At 38.5% G+C, this 21,025-nt stretch overlaps 1 protein-coding gene across 1 annotated transcript in view; it reads right to left on the bottom strand.

The window, feature by feature from the left end:
• Window positions 1-19,468, bottom strand: part of EEF1E1 (eukaryotic translation elongation factor 1 epsilon 1) — a 22,479-nt gene extending 3,011 nt beyond the window's left edge. Inside the window, exons 1-3 of the mRNA XM_017526728.2 lie at window positions 19,316-19,468; window positions 15,248-15,448; window positions 8,667-8,762 (exon numbers count right to left, since the gene is read on the bottom strand). Coding sequence (XP_017382217.1) covers window positions 8,667-8,762; window positions 15,248-15,448; window positions 19,316-19,402 — 384 coding nt within the window. The 5' untranslated portion in view covers window positions 19,403-19,468. The remainder of the gene's footprint in view (window positions 1-8,666; window positions 8,763-15,247; window positions 15,449-19,315) is intronic.
• Window positions 19,469-21,025: the final 1,557 nt, after the last annotated feature.

The following is a 21,025-nucleotide window of genomic DNA, read 5'->3' as shown; positions in this document are numbered from 1 at the left end:
TTTAGGATCTTTAGCTCTTCTTGTTACATTGATCCTTTTATCATTATGTAATATCCTTTGCTTCTTTTGATCTTTGTTCCTTTAAAGTCTATTTTATCAGCAAAAATTGCAACTCGTGCTTTCTATTTATTTATTTTTGCTCTCCATTTGGTTGGTAAATTTTTCTCCATCCCTTTGTTTTGATTCTTTGTGTATCCTTGCATGTGAGGTGGATCTGGATGTAGCATACCAATGGGTCTTGGCTTTTTTTGCCTGTCTGTGTCTTTGGATTGGGGGATTTAGTCGATTTAAATTTAGAATTAATAACAATATATGTGAGTTTGATACTGCCATTTAATGTTAGCTGGCTGTTTTGCCCAGCTAGTTGATGCAAGTTCTTAATTATGTTGATGTTCATCTTGGAGAGAGATCCAAGATGGCTGATCATTAGCAGCTCGCGATTGTAGCTCCCACTGAAAGCGCAGAGAACGAGAGGACGCCACACTTTCAGATCAATTTTTGTTGCTCACCAGGAGATTCCCAGCGGAGGAGCCCCATGGGTCGCCAGCGCAACTCGAGGCTGGTGAGGCGGTTTTGCCGCAGCCTTGGTGTGGCGGTTCTCAGTGCAGAGTCAGAAAAGCACCATCAATCTTAAAGCCGCTGTTTTGGCCGGCGCAGTGGGTTGCTCAGATTTTAGCGCCGGGAATCAACAAGTTGGACATCCATTCAGAAACCCAACTATAAAGACGGTAATTATAAAGACCACAGATGGATAAATTTATAATGAAGGGAAGAAACCAGCCTAAAAAGGCTGAGAATACCCAAAATCAGAACGCCTCTCCCTCTACAGGGGATCACAGTTCCTCATCAGCAATGGAACAAGGCCTGATGGAGAAAGACTGTGTTCCATTAGCAGAAGCAGGCTTTAACAAGTGGATGATAAGAAACTTCTGGGAATTAAAAGAACTTGTTCTAACCCAATGCAAAGAAACTAAGAACTCTGAAAAAAGGTTTGACGAAATGTTAACAATAACACACAATATAGAGAGGAATATAAGTGAATTAATGGAGCTGAAAAATGCAACATGAGAACTTCGTGAACTATGCACAAGTTTTAACAGCCGAATTGATCAAGCAGAGATATCAGAGGTCGAAGACCAACTTAATGAAATAAAACAAAAAGACAAGATTAGAGAAAAAAGGATAAAAAAGAACGAGCAAAGTCTCCAAGAAATATGGGACTATGTGAAAAGACCGAATCTACGTTTGATAGGTGTACGTGAATGTGACGAAGAGAATCAATCCAAGCTGGAAAATACGCTTCAACATATTATTCAGGAAAACTTTCCCAACCTAGCAAGGCAGGACAATATTTAACTCCAGGTAATACACAAAGATATTCCTCAAGAAGACCAACCTCAAGGCACATAATCGCCAGATTCACCAGGGTTGAAATGAAAGAGAAAATACTGAGGGCAGCCAGAGAGAAAGGTCAGGTTACCCATAAAGGGAAGCCTATCAGACTCACAGCAGATCTCTCAGCAGAAACCCTACAAGCCAGAAGAGAGTGGGGGCCAATATTCAACATCCTTAAAGGAAAGAACTTTCAACCCAGAATTTTACATCCAGCCAAACTAAGCTTCATAAGCGAAGGAAAAATAAAATCTTTTGTGAACAAGCAAGCACTCAGAGATTTCATCACCACCAGGCCTGCTTTACAAGAGCTTCTGAAAGAACAACTACAAATAGAAAGGAACAACCAGTATCAGCCTTTGGACTCACATTTGTTGGCTCAGTTTATTTAAGTTGTTAGCAGGGAGAATCTTCACTGCTTCTGTTTCATAAAAATTTAAGTTTCAGGTTTTAGTGATACACACTTAAGTCTTACACACAAGCTGTGCTAGCAAATTATAAAAACACATTCATCTGGCTTCAGGTGTGTAAGGTTATGTCTACTTAGAAAGATGTTACTATTACTGTCTCATCTATAACACAGTCAGTTCATGGAATACAGATAACACCTTAGTCAAGAAAACTGGTCAAGAATGTCTTAATGTAAAAGTTTAATTTTTATTATGAAAATTCATGGTTTCACATGTAAAGAATTACATTAGGCTAACTGGTAGATTCAAACTGAAAGGAGCATCCACCTGTCTGGTGTGTTTTCATAGGCAGCACTTAATCATTTGTGGAATAAATTGAGCATCAGTCTATATTTCAAAAATATTTTGTAAAAGAGCATTTGTTCTTTTTCTAGATCTCTACCATATGTAAACTTCACCAAGGACTTCAAAAGAAAATGTATGATTTATTAAAAGCCCAACCAGTAATAAATATAGCTGCAAATCTAACAAGAAATGGGAGTTTTCTTACCAAAAATGAATAAATGAATAAAATTCAAAATCAACTTCAACAAACCTCTTTGCTAGTAGTTAAAGCAAACAGATGTAACAATAAGTTTTACTCCAACTGGATTTTGTGTCAGCTGCTGAAATATATGATGATTCAAATCTGACCTCTTCCTTACAATTTTAGTCCTTTCATAGCTCTTTCATTTTAGATAATTCTCCACTTCGCCATTTGGTAAAGCATTTCCAAACAGTAGAGTTTTAATGCCTGTATATGTTTAAGTTGTTCACCCAGATTTTAAACTAGGTAAAAAGGGCAATGTTATGTGTGATATTTATATTTCAGAACAGCATTTGCTGTCACAGAGGACTAGTACATGCTGCTCACAGGCCTATTATTTAAAACAATAACAACAACAACATACAGAACGCAGCAAAATAAATATTCTCCAACTTAAACATTTTACATTTGGAGTCTCCAGTGTCAAGATCATCAAAAGACCCACAGTACAAAATAGTTTTTATTCAAAGAGCTCCTAAAGCTTCTTGCATTTCCAAATTTATTCCTAATTATTTCCTAATTTACCACTTCTTGGGTTTAAGTGATTCTCCTGCCTCAGCCTCCTGAGTAGCTGGGGCTATATAACCACCACGTCCGGCTAATTTTTTGTATTTTTAGTAGAGACAGGGTTTCACTGTGTTAGCCAGGATGGTCTGGAACTCCTGGCTTCAAATGATCCACCTGCCTCAGCCTCCCAAAGTGCGGGGATTACAGGCATGAGCCACCATGCCCAGCCTATTCCAATAATTTTTAACTAGATGATCCATTTTACAGTATCTTTAATTATCTATTTTAGAGAATGTACAGTTATTCATTTTCCCTCGGGAAACTTTTGCCAGAAACACACAGAGCTTTTAAAAAAAAGGATGAGGTTACCACTTTCACTTCTTTTTACAGTTTAAACTTTGGAACTTGTTCCTTTGAGCCTGAAATAATTATGAATGACCTTGACTTGTTAACTCTCCTACTTTTTTGGCAGACATTCCCTATATAAACTTACCGTAAACAAAGAAATGAACAGATTTCTTCCCTCACCAAATTTACAGACTTTAAAAACATTTCTGATGGAATCCCCTGGACTATTTCACTCACAACACTGGTTTTCCACCATCCCTTTCTAGCTGAAGTTATTTTTCCTTTCTTCCAACAGGAAACAATGCAATTGTTCTAGCTGCCATTTCCTGCTTCATGATGGTCTGCATGCCAGTGTGCCTATAGCGGCGCTTGGCTCTTTCTACCTAATAATTCCTTTTAATTCTTATTGGCACTCTATCATGACTTTGAACTTTAAAGCCAAGCAGATAATATTCTGAATCACTAATTTTCCATGAAGTCATGTGAAAAACACTTTAAGTGACCTGTTCCAGATCAGGGTGACACGCTGCTTTGCTACCTTTCCAACTGGCACCACGTTGCTGCCTTTGGGACATTGTTTAGGGCCAGTGTGCGTGGACTATTTTGCAGCTATTTCTTTTATTTTCCCTTTCCTCATAAAAGAACCACATCCAATGGTGCTCCAAGCTTCAGAACAAAAGTATTTCAGTTGATAACAATCTTACAGTCAAGCAGCACATAATATTACAAAGGATTTTAATAATCTTGAGTAACAGTCTGTTCACAGGGATGACTTATCTACTAGTGAAATCACTTTAAGAAAGCAGTGAGTCACTGGTGTTACAATAAACAGCCACACTAACAGGCAGTATAACAAAGGAAGGGCAACATAATATTCCTCAAAGGGAGTTAAGATAGATCAGATCTTAGAATAACTCAGCCATGACTAAAATTGGGCTCACAATGAAACAAAATACAGTGGGATTATCTGATGACTTGAAGGTTCCTTGACTGCTATTTTGTACACTGTGCCGATTACATATTCCGTATTGAATAATGTGAACAAACAAATGAAGGAATGCATGAAGGCAAAAACAAATAATACTGCCAAAGCAAACAAAGCACAAGGACTTGGTCAGTATCAGCAGGTGGCCGATCTGGACCTCACACCCAGCCTACTTTAATTTAATAACTAGAAATCATTTATTCCACATCTGTGTTTATTTGTACCCAACTTAACAGAGATGTCATTTAACACCACAGTGCAATTCTGCCATTGTGTAGGTTTTCGTCTGTGAGGCCTGTTCCTTGAGAAGGTGTTTATTTCTCTGCCTACTTTGCCTGCACTTGGACTAGAGTGGGAAAGATACTTTGACTCACGATAGAAGCCTAAAGGGATTATAGCTTGAGTAGGGGACTAGTAACTGAATCATGCATTATTACAGTATGTTTGGAGGGTGAGGGGGAAATAAAAGGAATCCACCTCTATGGCTGTCATGAAGCCCAGGAGTTCTGGAGGGAACCGCATTGCATTCTGAATTTTCTGGTTACAATCCCCGTCTTCTCTCTTCAACCTTAACTGAAAACCCAGACTCATGAGGCCTCAATCTATGCCCTCTTATTCCTGGCAAATGGCAAAGCCAACTATGTAGGAGGCTTTTTCAGAGGAGAAAACGACTTTGTTTTTCCAAAAGACAAACCCTCCACTTTGCTTTATGAGGCAGATAGCAGCCCCAAACCATGGACAGGTTGGGGCTTGCGCAGGCCTCAATTATTATGGTATTTTACAGTGTATAATACAAAGAGTTTCCCCATACATTAAGACACTTCAGTCAGATCTAGTTTGTCTGTCATGGCCCTTCCAAAAACTGAGCTCCGTGCCTTTAAACCACTCAAGCTTCCTAAGCATTAGTTTCCTTCTCTGTAAAAGGAGCCTAATAACACTGGTCCTGTTTCCTTCTTAATGATGAGGTACAATGAGAAAATATATAGGAAACTCCTTGAAAAGCACAGAGAAATACATTTAAAAATGTATTCAGTGTTTATGGAGGGGTGACTATATACACATGCCAGGAATTACTTCAGACAATGGTGTTACAAATATGTGTTGCTGCAATCACTGATTCAAACAGCTTATAATTTAGAGAGAGAGATTTTCAAAGAATTACAGTAAGAGCGAAATAAGCTAGACCTGAGGTGTATATGGTACAAACACACACACAGAGGAAGGAGGACTTCAATAAGGTTTAGGGGTCTGAGAGGGATTCAACTGAGGAATGAGTGGGAACTGAGAGACACCTGGGAAATGCAAATGAAGTGGGGAGGAAGGGAAGGGCTGGGACCAGGGAACAAAAGAGGAGGGCAATGCAAGGACACTGGGTAGAAAGAGCCCAGCATCCAGCAGGCTCCAGGACATATGTTGTGGCTGACACACTGACAGGAAGGAGGATAGCAAGGGAGGCAGAAATCAGGCAAATTCAGAGTTTCGCTCTTGTAGCTCGGGCTGGAGTACAGTGATGGGATCTCTGCTCACTGCAACCTCCGCCTCCTGGGTTCAAGCAATTCTTCTGCCTCAGCCTCCCAAGTAGCTGGGATTATAGGTGCCCACCCCACCACCACACCTGGCTAATTTTTGTACTTTCAGTAGAAAGGAGGTTTCATCATGTTGGCCAGGCTCGTCTCGAACTCCTGATCTCAGGTGATCTTGCCTTGGCCTCCCAAAGTCCTGGAATTACAGGTGTGAGCCACTACACCTGGCTAATTTTCGTATTATTAGTAGAGGCAGGGTTTCACTATGTTGGTCAGGCTGGTCTCGAACTCCTGACCTCAGGTGATCCACCCGCCTCAGCCACCCAAAATGCTGGGATTACAGGTGTGAGCCACTGTGCCCGGCTAATTTTTGTATTTTTAGTAGAGACAGGGTTTTGCCATGTTGGCCAGGCTGGTCTCAAACTCTTGATCTCGGGTGATCCGCCTGCCTCGATCTCCCAAAGTGCTGGGATTATGGGCATGAGCCACCGTGACTGGCTGAGTTAATTATTTTGAAAAAGAAAAAGACACAGTCATGAGAAAGACTGCTCCAGTGGCCACCAATCTCATCTTTTATAGTCAATACTCTTTAGGTGAACAAAAATTCTAAATACTGTAACTTGCGCAAGTCATCAAGATCACAGGAAAAGATACATGTGAGAGGCATTCAGGACCTGGAAATCAGGATCTGACTGACTGCATGCATGAGGCGCACAATGCACAAAAATGCATGAGGTCTTTTTTTCCCACAGGGAGAAGATAGGTATCGGGGCGACAGGGAGTTGAGCCAAGCTTTTAGGCAGAGAGATCGTGTAAGAAAGCACACATTCTGGGGCCAAAGTGTCTGGTTTCTGGACCCTGTTTCACCAGTTACCTGGGCAATCTCAAAGAAAACATTGACCTCTGCATGCCTCAGTTATCTCATCTGTAAAATGGGGCTGATAATATTAGTGCCTATCCTATATGACTGTTATTAAGATTAAATGAGTCAACATTTATACAACATAAAGAACAATGCCAAGAACATAGCGAATATCATGTCATTGTTCATGAACAGATTTAAAATAAAAAGACTGACTACGTAGGTAGTGGGCAAGACTGAAGAAAAAAGAAAGAAAATATGATCTGGAGCAATATCCAGAAATGGGGCAGGAGGTGGAGAGAAGACTGAGGCGTAAGAGGCCAGATGAATGGTGATATGGTTTGGCTGTGCACCCACCCAAACCTCATCTTAAATTTTAACTCCCACAATTCTCACGTCCTGGGAGAACCTGGTGGGAACTAAGTGAGTAAAGGGGGCAGGTCTTTCCTGTGCTGTTCTTGTGATAATCTCACGAGATCTGATGGTTTTGTAAGTGGAACTTCCCCTGCACAAGCCCTCTCTCTTTGACTGCTGCCACCCATATAAGACATGACTTGCTCTTCCTTGCCTTCCACCATGATTGTGAGGCTTCCCCAGCCATGTGGAACTGTAAGTCCATTAAACCCTTTTTTCTGTATAAATTACCCAGTCTTGGGTTGTGTCTTTATCAGCAGTGTGAAAATGAACTAATACAAATGGATTGGCCAAAGAAAAAGGCAAGGCTGAGACCAGGAAAAGGAGACAAGATGGACAAGGATGCACAATCAGGCAGGCTGAAAGATGAAGGGATTCAAATGAATAGCCTCCATTTTTCTAGCTGAATGATGGAGGAAGGCTTGGTGATAAGGACTGAAGATAAAGGAGGAGGGAGAGGGTCGGGGCTTAAGGAAGGTGGTAAAGGTCTGGAAATATCCCTGGGAGAAAAAAAAAAAAAGAGCTGATCCAGTATGAGAGCCCAGCTGCAATTGGATAGTAAATATTTTTAGTGGCAATAATCTACAGTGTTGTGATTTCTCCAGTAGACCTCAGCTTGGATTTTCATTTAAGAATGAAGACATTTATTTGGGCTGGCCAAGAGCCAGGAACTTACAGGGAAAAGGTGGTGACTGTATGGTAGAGCCAAGGAGCTGAAGACACTAAGAGGATGTAGCTGAAGTTACACAAAAGGGCGTCTAGGTTAGGTGAGGAAGAAAGCATACAGATTTGGAAAAGAGGAGTCAAATTACATCAGATAGAAATTAGACACTAAGAGATTAAAAAAGCTAAAGGTATATTTGTCAGGGTTCTCTAGAGAGACAGAATTAATGGAATATATATGGAATGTATATATATATGGAATATATATATATAAAGAGGAGTTTATTCAGTATTAACTCATATGATCACAAGGTCCCACAACAGGACGTCTGCAGGCTGAGGAGCAAGGAGAGCCAGTCCAAGTTCCAAAATTGAAGAACCTGGAGTCTGATATTCGAGGGGAGGAAGCATCCAGCATGGGAGAAAGATGTAGGCTGGGAGGCTAAGCTAGACTAACATGTTCATGTTTTTTGGCCTGCTTTATATTTGCTGGCAGCTGATTAGATGGTGACCATTCAGATTAAGGATGGGTCTGACTTCCCCAGCCCACTGATTCAAATGTTAATCTCCTTTGGTAACACCCTCACAGATACACTCAGGATTAATACTTTGCATCTTCAATACAATCAAGTTGACACTCAGTATTAACCATCACAAGTGGTTAATTTAAGATCTAGAGATGGAATGGTAGGAATATGGGGCCCAGGGGATGATGACAAAGTCTAAAGTGTGGTTGGAGAAGTCACTGCTGAAGAAGAGCAGAAGCAGAGGAATAAAATCAAGGTCAAGGAAAACGAAGCAACTATGTTAACTGGACATGTCAAAGGAGTTTTTACGTAGGCACCTTGTTTAAAGTAATTCCTTTCATTTTTATTTGATAAGCTGAAAATGCAAATCTGATTTAAATTCAAGACAAATTTAAAAAAATCATTCTGAACACTACAGAAAAAATGCCAGTAACTATTCAAATACTCACTATAAAGCGATGAAGTCCATAATACAATAGGATATCTGCTAAGGTAAAGTTATATCCTGTAAGGTAGACTTTATCTTCAAGATATGAATTAAGATCCTAGAAAAAAGAAAAAACAGATATGTATTAATGTAAAAATCAATAATAATAAAGTCAACTATCATATCATGACTTAAAACATTTAGAAGGCTACTAGAAAGCAAAATATTGCCGTGAAATAAATTTACTCTTTGACATTAATATTCATTCAAAATCACAAATCATATGCCAGTTACCTCATTTTAAAAAAACAGGCTAAACATCACTAGTCTTACAGAAACAAGAAAACATTTGAAAATGATACTCAAAGTGCCGTCTACGATCATTTTAAAGTCTAGCTTCTTGTTTTTGGAAACATTTTGTTACTCATGCTCATTAGTTACACTTCTTTTTTCCATTAAAATATAAAAAATTCCCCAATAATTTCAATCTCTTTAAAGAATTCTAAGAAACTCTATATCCATGAAACAATAATTTGCCCATTTTCCCTTCCCTCTAGGTCTTGGCAACCACCATTCTACCTTGTATCAATGAATGTGACTACTTTAGATACCTCATATAAGCACAATCATAGAATGTATGTACTTTTGTGACTGGCTTGTCTTATAAAGTTCCTCCATGTAGCATGCAGGACCTTTCAGAATTTTCTTCCTTTTTAGGGTTGCATAATATTCCACTGTATGTATAGATCACATTTTCTGTATCCATTCCTTTGTCAATAGACATGACCGTTTCCACCTCTTGGCTACTGCGAGTAATGCTGCTGTGATAGGAGCATACAAACATCTCTTCGAAACCATGCTTTGAATTCTTTTGGGTATATACCTACAAGTAAAAATTCCTGAACCATATGGTAATTCCACTAATTTCTTGAGGAAGTGCTATTCTGTTTTTCATAGCAGTTGCACATTTTACATTGCCACCACCAATGCACAAGGGTTACAATTTCTTCACATCCTCACCAACACGTTACTCTGTGGGACTTTTTCGGTAGCAGTCATCTTAATGGGTGTGAAATATCTCATTTTAAATGTGATCTACATTTCCCTCATGATTAGTGATTCCAGCATCTTTTCATATGCTTGCTGGCCACTGGTATATCTTGTTTGGCTAAATGTATACTAAAGTCCTTTGCCACTTTTTAAGTCAGGATATTGAGTTTTTGTTGCTGAGTTGTGGGAGTTCTTTACATATTCTGAATATTAACTCTTATCAGACATATGATTTACAAATATTTTCTCCCACTCTGTGGGTTGCCTTTTCACTCTGTTGTCTCCTTTGTGTTCAGAAATTTTTAATTTTGATGTAGTCCAATTTATCTATTTTTACTTTTGAATTATAGTCAAGTGAAACAACAGATTCATAAAATCTTTAGAGGAAGGTTTTGTAAATAAGTTATATGAACTATTATTAGATATTCTTTGAAGCTCCTCTAAAGACTAGATATGAAACACTGTCTAGTGATCAACAGCATTTATTCTAGAAGAATTCTTTAAACTATAGAAAGGGCATTTTTGTTCTGATTCTCAAATCACATCTGTCTTAGTCCACTTGGTCAACTAAAATCGAATACATAGGCTGGGTGGCTTGTAAACAAAAGAAATTTATTCCTCACAGTTCTGGAGGCTGGAAGTCTAAGATGAACGTGATGGCAGATTCAGCGTCTAGTAAAGGCTTGCTTCCTGGTTCACCGGCAGCTGTCTTTTCATTTGGTGGAAGGGGTGAGGTCTCTCTCAGGCCTTTTATTAGGGCACTGATTCCATTAATGATAGCTCTGCCTCCAGGACCTAATCACCCCTAAAGACCCCACCACCTAACTTATCATTTTAGGGGTTAGAATTTTAACATATAAATTTGGCGGCGGTGGGGGGGGTGGGGAGAGAAACATTTAAACCATAGCAACATCCCAAAGTGTCTGGTATATAGTAGTTCAGCAGTCAATAAAAAATGTTTGTGAAATATAGTGGTTTAGCAATCAATAAAAAATTTTTGCGGGACTGAATTTAACCTCTGAGCTTGCACACAAAGTTAACATGATACACGCTGAACATGACGATAATGAGGATGAAGACCTTTATGATGATCCACTTCCACTTAATGAAGAGTGAACGCATTTTCTCTTATGATTTTCATTTAAAGACAGTCATTTTCAAAAAGGTAAATGAATATGGGCCCTTAAAGGTGGTATAGATGAGAACATAAAGGAATACAGATACAAATGAGGAGAGAGGTGTGAAAGAATCAAAATAAAATTTGGGTGGAAAGGGTAGAATACATTGGTATATTAGGGACTACCACTTAAATTTTATGGTAATCTGTTGAATGGATACGGTTTCTCTCCAAATATCTTCAGAGAAATCAACTTTGGGAAAGAATAAGAAATAAAATATCTTCATTAAATTTCAGATAAAATAAATACATCTTCATTTAATTTCAAGAAGTATTTAAAGACCTGAAACAATAACATTTTTGTGTGTTTTCTCCAAAAACAGAATCTATATACATGTTTTAGTGATAAAGACTCTTAAAAATATAGTTTTTACAAACTATGATTAGGTAATATTTTCTGGGTTCATGATATAAATAAAATTTTTCCCACCAAAAGACAGAATTTCACATTCAAAATATTCACAGGTGAGAACTAATTATGCCTGACGTTCATTTCCTTTTTTTTTTTTTATACAACTCTGATGCCATTGTCAAACTTGTTAAAATATTTCCCCACACAATTCCACCTGATTTTTCTTTTTTCTCCCATCTATTAAACTTTCTAACAATATAAAAAAGTTGAAAAAGCAGTAAAATAAACAACTATATATCCTCCATCTAGACTCAACAAATGTTAGTGCTTTGCAATGCCTGCTTTTTGAAATTATATACTACCTTATTTGAGGCATTTAAATTTAGTATTGTGGTTTTAGCACTGAAAAGCAACTTTGACAAATAAGAATTAAACCCTTTCATAATATCCTAGGAACAAGAGCTTTAAAATTAAATAATAAAAAGCTATACAGCCCAGTATAAACACAAAGAATACATGTAAATAAATTTAAAAAATAATAAAATGGCTAATAAGCATTATGAAAATGACACATTAATAATTTTATGAAAAAAATAAGCACCGTTTTTTTTTTTGAAATAGAGTCTCACTCTGTTGCCCAGGCTGGAGTGCAGTAGTGTCACCTTGGCTCACTGCAACCTCCGTCTCCTGGGTTCAAGCAATTCTCTTGCCTCAGTTACTGAATAGCTGGGACTACAGGTGTGTGCCATCACACCCAGCTAATTTTTCTGTTTTCAGTAGAGACGAAGTTTCACCATGTTGGCCAGGCTGGTCTTTAACTCCTAACCTCAAGTGATCTGTCCACCTCAGCCTCCCAAAGTGCTGGGATTTCAGGTGTGGGCCACCATGCCCGGTCTCAAGCAAACAATTTTTAATTTGTTTTTGTTTTGGTAATTAAATTGGGGTAGCGAAGGAGAAAGAGGTAGTACCATGTTAGTTTTGTGGAAGAGGCCACTCTCATATGTTACAATACTGTAATAATGTGCTTTTCTAGAGGGCAAATGAGCAGCATAGCTTTAAAATATATATAGCTTTTAGCCTAGCAGTTTCTCTTGTAGGAATTTAGCCTCACTCCTGTAATCCCAACACTTTGGGAGGCTGAGGTGGGCAGATCACTTGAGGTCAGGAGTTCGAGACCAGCCTGGACAACATGGTGAAACCTCGTCTCTACTAAAAATACAAAAAAAAAAAAATTAGATGAGCATGGTGGCATACACCTGTAATCCCAGCTACTTGGGAGGCTGAGATAGGAGAATCACCTGAACCTGGGAGGCAGAGGTTGCGGCCTCAGCGACAGAGCAAGATTCTGTCTCAAAAGAAAAAAAAAATAGCCTAAGGAAACAAATGGGAATGTGCTCCAATATTTAGCAACAGTCTACCCAGGGATAGATGATTTAAATTATGGTACGATTACAGTTAACCCTTGAACAACACAGGTTGGAACTGCACAAGTCCACTTAAAACACAAATTTTCTTCCGCCTCTGCCACCCAAGACAGTAAGACAAACCCTTGCTCTTCCTCCTCCTCCTCAGCCTACTCAATGTGAAGTGAAGACTATAAGGACAAAGACCTATATGACAATCCACTGCCAGTTAATGAATAGTAAAATATATTCTCTCTTCCTGATGATTTTCTTAATATTCTTTCCTCTAGCTTACTTTGTTGTAAGAATACAGTATATAATATATATAAAATACAAAATGTGTATTAATTGACTTTATGTTACAGGTAAGGCTTGCAGTTAACAGTAGGCTATTAGCAATTGAGTTTTTGAGGAATCAAAAGTTATACATGGATTTTCAACTGCTCAGGGAGTCAGTGCCCTGTGCTGTTTAAGGGTCAACTGTACATGATGCAATACTAATATGTTATTAAAACAAGAGTGTAAGTGAATACTCGTTGATGTAAAAAGATGGTGACAACATATTGTCAGTGAACAAAATATCAGGTTACTGGGCCGGGCGCGATGGCTCACACCTGTAATCCCAGCACATTGGGAGGCTGAGGTGGGTGGATCATTTGAGGTCAGGAGTTCGAGACCAGCCTGGCCAACACGGTGAAACCCTCTCTACTAAAAATACAAAAAAATGAACTAGGGCGTGTATCTGTAATCCCAGGTACTCAGGACACTGAGGCACAAGAATCGCTTGAACCCAGGAGGTAGAGGTTGCAGTGAACCAAGATTGCCCCACTGCACTCCAGCATGAGTGACAGAGTGAGACTCTGTTTCAAAAAAAAAAAAGAAAAAGAAAAAAATAAAAAACAGGTTACTATGTGCCTGTTTTTTTTTAAAATACATACACACATATATACAAAAGGAAAAAAAAGCATAGAAAGAACACAAAACAGGTTTAATAAGTATCTAATGGCTGAACACAAGCATTATTGATAGTTCTCTCTCGGTGGGACTATGGATGTTTCAAACATCTTCTATTTGCTCATTTGTATTTTCTAAATTCTGTAATATTTACTGCCTTTAAAATAAAAACAACACTGTCTTAAAATAGCAAAACAAAACAAAATAACCCTGTGCATGCGGCCAAAATCACATTGCAATCCACTCTACATTCATCAGTGTCACCCGCCAGTGTCAGCTCTGTAAGGGCAGAAACTGTGTCATATGTACCACCAGCCCTCAGAACTGCATCCTGGTACATTGCAAGTACTTATGTTGTAGGTACAGATGAGCAAACTACGGTCAAACGAGAAAAGACAATGCAAACTGCCCAGCTCCACATACATTTCAAAAACAGGAACATCTTAAATCAGAGGTTCCCAATTAAATATTTACATGGCTCAGAGAAAACACTTTGAAAGTTACTTCTATGCTTCTGATACCGCATCTATTAATGTAACTTTTGAACCTTATAAACCCAATTCATTGAAATCCTGATATCTTTCAGAATCAACTACTAATTACCACCCTTTCCTTTGGAAAACTATAAAAGATGGTTGTATTCATTTTTTATTGCCTGAAATCTCATATTCACTTGGAGGGAGGATATGACTGCCTCCCCTGGAAATGCTGTGAATAGTAGGGGTACAAGAGTTGAGTCCCTGTGAAAGACCAATATGGTATTAAGAATAAATGATTGATCACCACAGACATATAAAGGATCAAGTTCTGAAACTGACTTTCTACCAGTTCTCTTGATGGCATCTATCAAGAATACAGTTTGAGCCATTTTCCCCAAAGTGATAAAGGAATATCTTTCTTGCACATCTTATATTGCCATGATACAATAATCGCAATAAAATTAAGAAACAGAAAGAATTCCGACAATGACATGTTGTTGTCTGGATAATATCTTAGTTTCTTTCAAATTTAAAGCTTCAACAAAATCTTTAAAAATCTGCTTTATTTTTATATAAATAAATTAACAATAACTTCATTTGGAATTTTAAAATTCTTGGTAACTCTGAAGCTATATCTAGTTTATATTTTATACCAACAGATTATTTTATTATTTGATGCCTTTGAAGATAAAAATTTAAAGCAATGATTCTCAAAACAGGGAAAGGTGAGTTTTCTCAGACTAGACAGTTTTTTCAAACCACAACACCAGAAACTTGATTCTCTTTTGCTTTTGAGAAAGTACTTTACCCCTTAGAGAATTGGGATCGTTCAATGGGGCATCATATTAAGAAAACAAGAAAAAGTCATATAATCCTGTAATTATTGACTATGACACGGGTTCTGAAGGAAAAGCACAGGGTGCTGTGACTACATATAGAACAAGGAACCTCAACTGCTGAGAGAGAAGTAGTCAAGTAAGTTTCCAAGGCAGCGTTCAGCTGAGATCTGAAGCGGGAGGGCTGGGGCAGGACAGAGTATGTTCCAGGCAGACGTAATAACAGGTACAAAGTATTGAGGCAGAAGGAAAGAGGTGAAGAAGGCCAACAGCTGCAGCTTTTTAATCTCAGGGGAAAGAGATTTCTGATTAACAGTTCATGCATTTCAGCCTATAAGAGAAGTCACCATACCTTCAACAGTGTATGGATATCATTTTTACTGGAGTGTCCATCTACTCGAGTGACCCTGTATTCTAACCATTGCTGAACGATTGCTTTTTCTTCTGCAGTACTCCCCAGCAAATATTCTTTGTTGGCTTGCTTGACTAGATGAGCTGCTATAGTAGTCAATCCCGTTAGACTTGGACCATTGTTTGTCTGAAGAACTGGAATCTTAAAAAGAAAAAAAAAGTTCAGATAATTTTAAAACAAAGACCACATCATGATTATAACTGCTAAGTAACCACAAAATCCTTCAACTGTTTTTTGCAATACCCCCAGATTTTACTCTAAGATACTAAACTGCATACAAATAAAAGTCTGGAAAATAGCAGTTAAATAATTTACAATTTGGTAACAGATGCTTGATGATGAAACTGGTAATAACACTGCAAAAATCAGCATAATGTTACTGCAATAATTTTTAACTGTGTATGTACAGTTAGAGAAAATGGAAATCCTAATTATACTGTATTAATTTCAATCAGGTTTACCTGCACCCTATTATATAGAAGATGAACATACTTAAATAAACCTGACTTCGTTTCCCCTATTACAATGGCAATACAAAGGATCAGATTTGCTTGCTTACAAGAAATTGCCAATTAATTTAAATTTTCTTACACAAATAAACACAATGCTTTATGAGAAATTTAAAAGAAAATGGAAAGTATTACCTAATGAGAAGACTGACCCAACACAAATAACAAGTATAGAATCTCAATAACTTAAACAAATGAAAAAAGAATTATTTTCTTGTGAAGAATTGCTGTTTTCAGCAATGAAATAGTATCTTGTACTCTATAATGATTATACTTTCCAAGGCATTTTCATACATCTACATCAACAGGACTTGGTGAAGTATACAAAGAGATTAATACTCTATAGGATACAGATTCAAAGTAAGGAGGTAACTTCAAAGTAAAGGAGGTAAAAGTACTTTCCACTTCCCATTCACTATTAGCAGCTCCTTGACTTCTCACTTTTGCCTTCAACTCAAATGAAACCACAGTTTCCAAGATCACCAATAACTTAAATGTACTCAAAGAAAACAACATGGGTGCCAGTAATATTCTATTTCATGACTGGGTGGTTACCTGAGTGTGTTAACTTTGTGGTAACATCAAGATGTGCGTACTTTTCGGAATGTATGGTATATTTTGGGGAAAAAAAGAGAAATCAAATAACTCACAATTGCTGGGCGGGAAGGGAAACAACTAACTCCAAAGAGAATTATGCGTAAAAATAAATTATCCACAACCCAAGCACGCTCTAAAACAATTCCCAGTTAACTTCTCATCTAATCATTACATCTCCTAAGATAAAGTAAGTCATCTCATCCTCATTTTACAGATGAAAAAAACCAGTCACCTGGTTTGCAATGGGAGAGCCATGGTTTGAATAAAGTCCGATTGGCTCAAATGTCCATTTTCTTTCCTTTGCATAACCTAAACTATGCAATTCTTATGCAGTTGCAATTATGAGACACATACTATTTTCACATTCATTTTAAGGTTTCATAGTATTCAAAGTAATTACTTTTAATGGCTGCATATGCAATAGTCGTGCACTCAACGACGTTCTGGATGGCATATCCAATGGTGGTCACCTAAGATTATAATCAAGTATTTCTACTGCACCTTTTCTATGTTTCGATATATTGAGATGCACAAATATGTGCACAAATACCATTGTGTTACCATTGCCTACAGTATTCAGTACAGTAACATGTGGTACAGGTTTGTAGCCTGAAGGAGCAATAGGCTATATCATATACCTACTATTTATGAAGTAGGATATACTACCTAGGTTTAAGAACACTCTGTGATGTTCACATATAACAATGAAATTGCCTAACAATGTATTTCTTGAAACTTATCCCTGTCTTTAAATAACACGTGACTGTATGTCAATGTGTTGATGTAGCAAAATTTAAAGAATTATTCTCCTAGATGTGTATCTCTGAACTGCTTTCAATTTTTAACCATATTGATAATGTTGCAGAATGCCTTATTGCTGGCTCACTGCTGTCAGTTGTCTTCCTTAAAAAATGGCTGAATCTTACCACATATGGCCAACCCCTTCCCCATACAAATAAACAGAAACTTTCATTAGCTGCTCACTGCTAAAATGCTTTAGTTAAAATAAAATTAAAAACCACACTCTGAACTCCAAAACCTTCACGGTTGTGCCTCAAACTGTAACTTGGGGTTTACCTTGCATTGCATCATTCCTCATACTGCTTTACTTACTGCCCTACACTTCCCAATCCTTCATAAGTTATTGGTTTTACACATCTTTCAAAGCCTAATCCTTTAAATGCTACTCCTCCATGAGTTTATAAACCCATTTTTATACACAGAATTAACTTCCTTTTTCACACTCCTCAATAGTGTTTTCCTCCATGTGGAGTTCTAACTAGGGAAAAGAAGTCAGGCTGGGGGACCAGGGGACAGCAGAAAGAGAAGGCCGATAAGCTACAAGTCTGTCTTTCTTCATGGTCCAAGACACACAGCCCTTCTGCACAAATAACTCAACAATATTTCCGTGTCCAGCTAACACCAGCCCTTTGGCTGATAGAAAACTCAAGTTAGCTCACTGCAACCTTGGTGTTATCAGTACTGCACAAACCCCTCTTCGGCACACAGCCTAAGTACTGTTCCATGAACCCCCACCCAGCCTTCGTTTCCTTGCAGTTAGCTCCTCTCTTACTAACTTGCCCATTGCACTCTTGTAACATATTTTCATACTTTCTCTAATAAACCTGCTTTTCTTTACCTATAGCTGTCCTGGTAAATTCTTATCCTGTTGCCACCGGCCCCAGAGAGTAGCTGCTCGCCCGCGAAAGTCTTTAAAGTACTTACTATGTTATGCTTCAAATTATTTGCTGACGATTGTTTCTCATACTAGATAATACTCATGTCTTGGCAATGGTTCCTAAAAAATATAAACTAAACTAGGGAGTAGGGGTTGAAGGCATGGAAATCAGGAATCATCACTGGGGCAGAGGAAAAATCAAAAGAAGGCCACTTTGGCTCCAATGCCTACTCTGCCACCAATCACAGGGCTGACCTTAGGCTGAACAGTTAACCTTTCCAGGCTTCAGGTTAACTTAAATAAAAACTATACTACTACTACTTTCGAGACAAGATCTTCACATGGACCAAATGAAGAAGAAAAAAATTAAAGACAAAAAAAAAACATCATGTAGAAAAACTCTCAAAGGAGCGAAAAAATATATATGCAAAATAGTCTTCCTACAACCAATTTCCTTCTCTAATACATTCCTTCTACGACAAACTATAAAATGCAAACGTTCTAACAGTGCCTCACCAGGCAATCTTATACCTTGCGATGTTTCCCTTATTCTCTGTGCCTCGCACACTTAAACTGATACCCCAAGGCTTCAGAAACGCTTTTCCCGAACCCCCCAGATTGGGCCAAGACTCCTTATGTATTCTCTCTGCCATTTATGGTGCAACGTGGCACTCTCCCAATTTAAAAGTTTGCAATGTTTGTCTACCCGGTCAAGAAGTCAAGCTTCCTGAGCGGAGTAAGCGTGTTCCCCTTAATCATCGCTGTATTCCCAAGGCCCAGCACAGGGCTACCTGGCACCCTGTTAGTTATCATGGAGTCGCTGCGTAATAACTGAATGAAAGATGCGATTATGGTAAAAACAAAACAAAACAAAACAAAACACAGTTACTGAATACAAACGCGGGGCTTCCAGGTTGGTCTAAGAGCTCTGTGAGGACTCTCCTGCAACTGGTTTCGTTTCCCCATAATTGGATGATGACAAGGTCCCAGGAGGTGAAGTTCAGGCCGAGCCCGACCTGAGCTGGTTACCCCCTCTCTCCAGGAGGTAGGGAGGCAAGGGCGGAGGCCCAGAGGCGCCAGCCAGCTCGCGGCGCAGACACGTGGGGAGCTGGGTAGCCGCATCCTCACTCCGCCTGTATCGGGTGGCCGGCCCCGGCTCTGCCAGGGCTCAGCAAGCCCCGCTCCCGTCCACCTCTTCCCTTCTGCGCCGCCTCCCCTTCTCACCTGTCGCTCGCCCTGAGCACTGTATTTATTCCCCTTACTCAGTCCCAGGGACTTCTCCAGTAGCGACAACTCTGCGGCCGCCGCCATCTTCCGGCCGTAGTTCCTGGCAGAGGAGGGACCCAGAGAACAAGAACCTCTTGCATTGGTGGAGACGGAAGTCCCACTCCTGCAAACATCACCGGCGATTGGCCGAACGAAAGGGGCGTGGAGAGAGGGCGCGAATGCGCAGGAGGCGGAGCCAGTGGAAGGGGCAGGGCTGACAGGTGGAGAAGTGATGGCAAGTTTCCACTCGAGCTGCTGGGGAGTTACTTGGTAGAGCGGCCCCAGAGCTGGGCTTCGGTGGCTGCAGTAGACTGGATCTCTAAATGGCAATCTCTAAATGGCAATCTATTGACATGGCTGCCAACGTTAACTCGTTAACTCATTTGCCAGCCTAAGAGAATTTAATATGATGGGAACTGAAATTTACCTTAGTTTAGCTCAGGAATCTGTAAGTTGAAACAATCAAATTGAATAGCAAAGAGTTCACAATCCATTAGGAGTTTCTAACCTGTAGCATAATTCATGAGGATTTTAATTACGTTGTAATGGTGAATTCTTAAAACTAGTTTTTCTGCTGTTAATCTACAGCTCAACACTGGCGTTAGAATTATACATTTAAAGATTATTCACAGAGCACAGAGTATGTTAGTGGTCAAATAATTACAGCTCAAGGAAATCAGCCATTAATGGAATTAATGATCTTTATTTGCATTTCCAGAAAGCTAGTTACACAATTTATAAAGTATTGTTATATAAATAAACAAGGTACATAGCTTTACCCTACTCACTTGCTACGTTCTTGTTATATCTTCAAAAAACAAGAAAAGAAAATTAGTATATGATGAATATTTCCAAAAGAGTTGTGAAAATAAAAAATATTTTCCACACTGAAGAATGAATAAAGTGTGTATTAGTCTGAGAGAAACAGAAAAATCCTACAAGGTTATTCATCATCGAATCAGAAATATCAAAGTTTAGTGGGGAATGTTGTTACTGTGTTACACCTTCTCTATCCCAGAATACTTAAATGAGTTTACTCTGGCAGCAGAAGTAAACATAAGGAAAAGAAACTTCTGCCAAATCAACATAACAAAATACAAAAGAAATTTCAGTATAAGTAGATCGTTGTGCACTAATTATCTGTTTTACTTTCCATATTCAGATAATTGAATGACTGTTTTACTACTTTTTAAAAGGCCAGTCCTCTAAGAGAATTCACGTTTCTATTTTCAGTGTTTAGATACACTTTTTGCTTGTAATAAAACATTTTTTTAAATTCACATTTATCCAATTCCAATGGGTGGTATATTTAAAATAAGGTTTGGCTTAAATAATAGGACTAAGATTTGAGTTCCAATATAAAATATCTGAAAGGATGTTCACCCAAATTATAAAAGTGACAACTTTCATGGAGTAAGATTGGATAAATTGGCAGAATATCACTTTTTAATATGCATTTTGATTTGAATTATTGCTGATAGATTGTGATTAAAAATAACATTTGTTTTAATGTAGCTCTTAGCTTCTTTCTTCCCTTTCAGTCCAGAAGAGTTTTTTTTTTTTTTTTTTTGAGATGGAGTCTCACTCAGTCACCCAGGCTGGAGTACAGTGGTGCAATCTCGCCTCACTTCAACCTCCGCCTCCCGGATTCAAGCAATTCTCTTGTCT

This window comes from Cebus imitator, unplaced genomic scaffold (genome assembly GCF_001604975.1).
Source record: "Cebus imitator isolate Cc_AM_T3 unplaced genomic scaffold, Cebus_imitator-1.0 Scaffold43, whole genome shotgun sequence".
NCBI classification, from domain to species: Eukaryota; Metazoa; Chordata; class Mammalia; order Primates; family Cebidae; genus Cebus; species Cebus imitator.
Note: the sequence above shows the minus strand (reverse complement) of the source record. Positions and strands in the feature narration are given on the sequence as shown.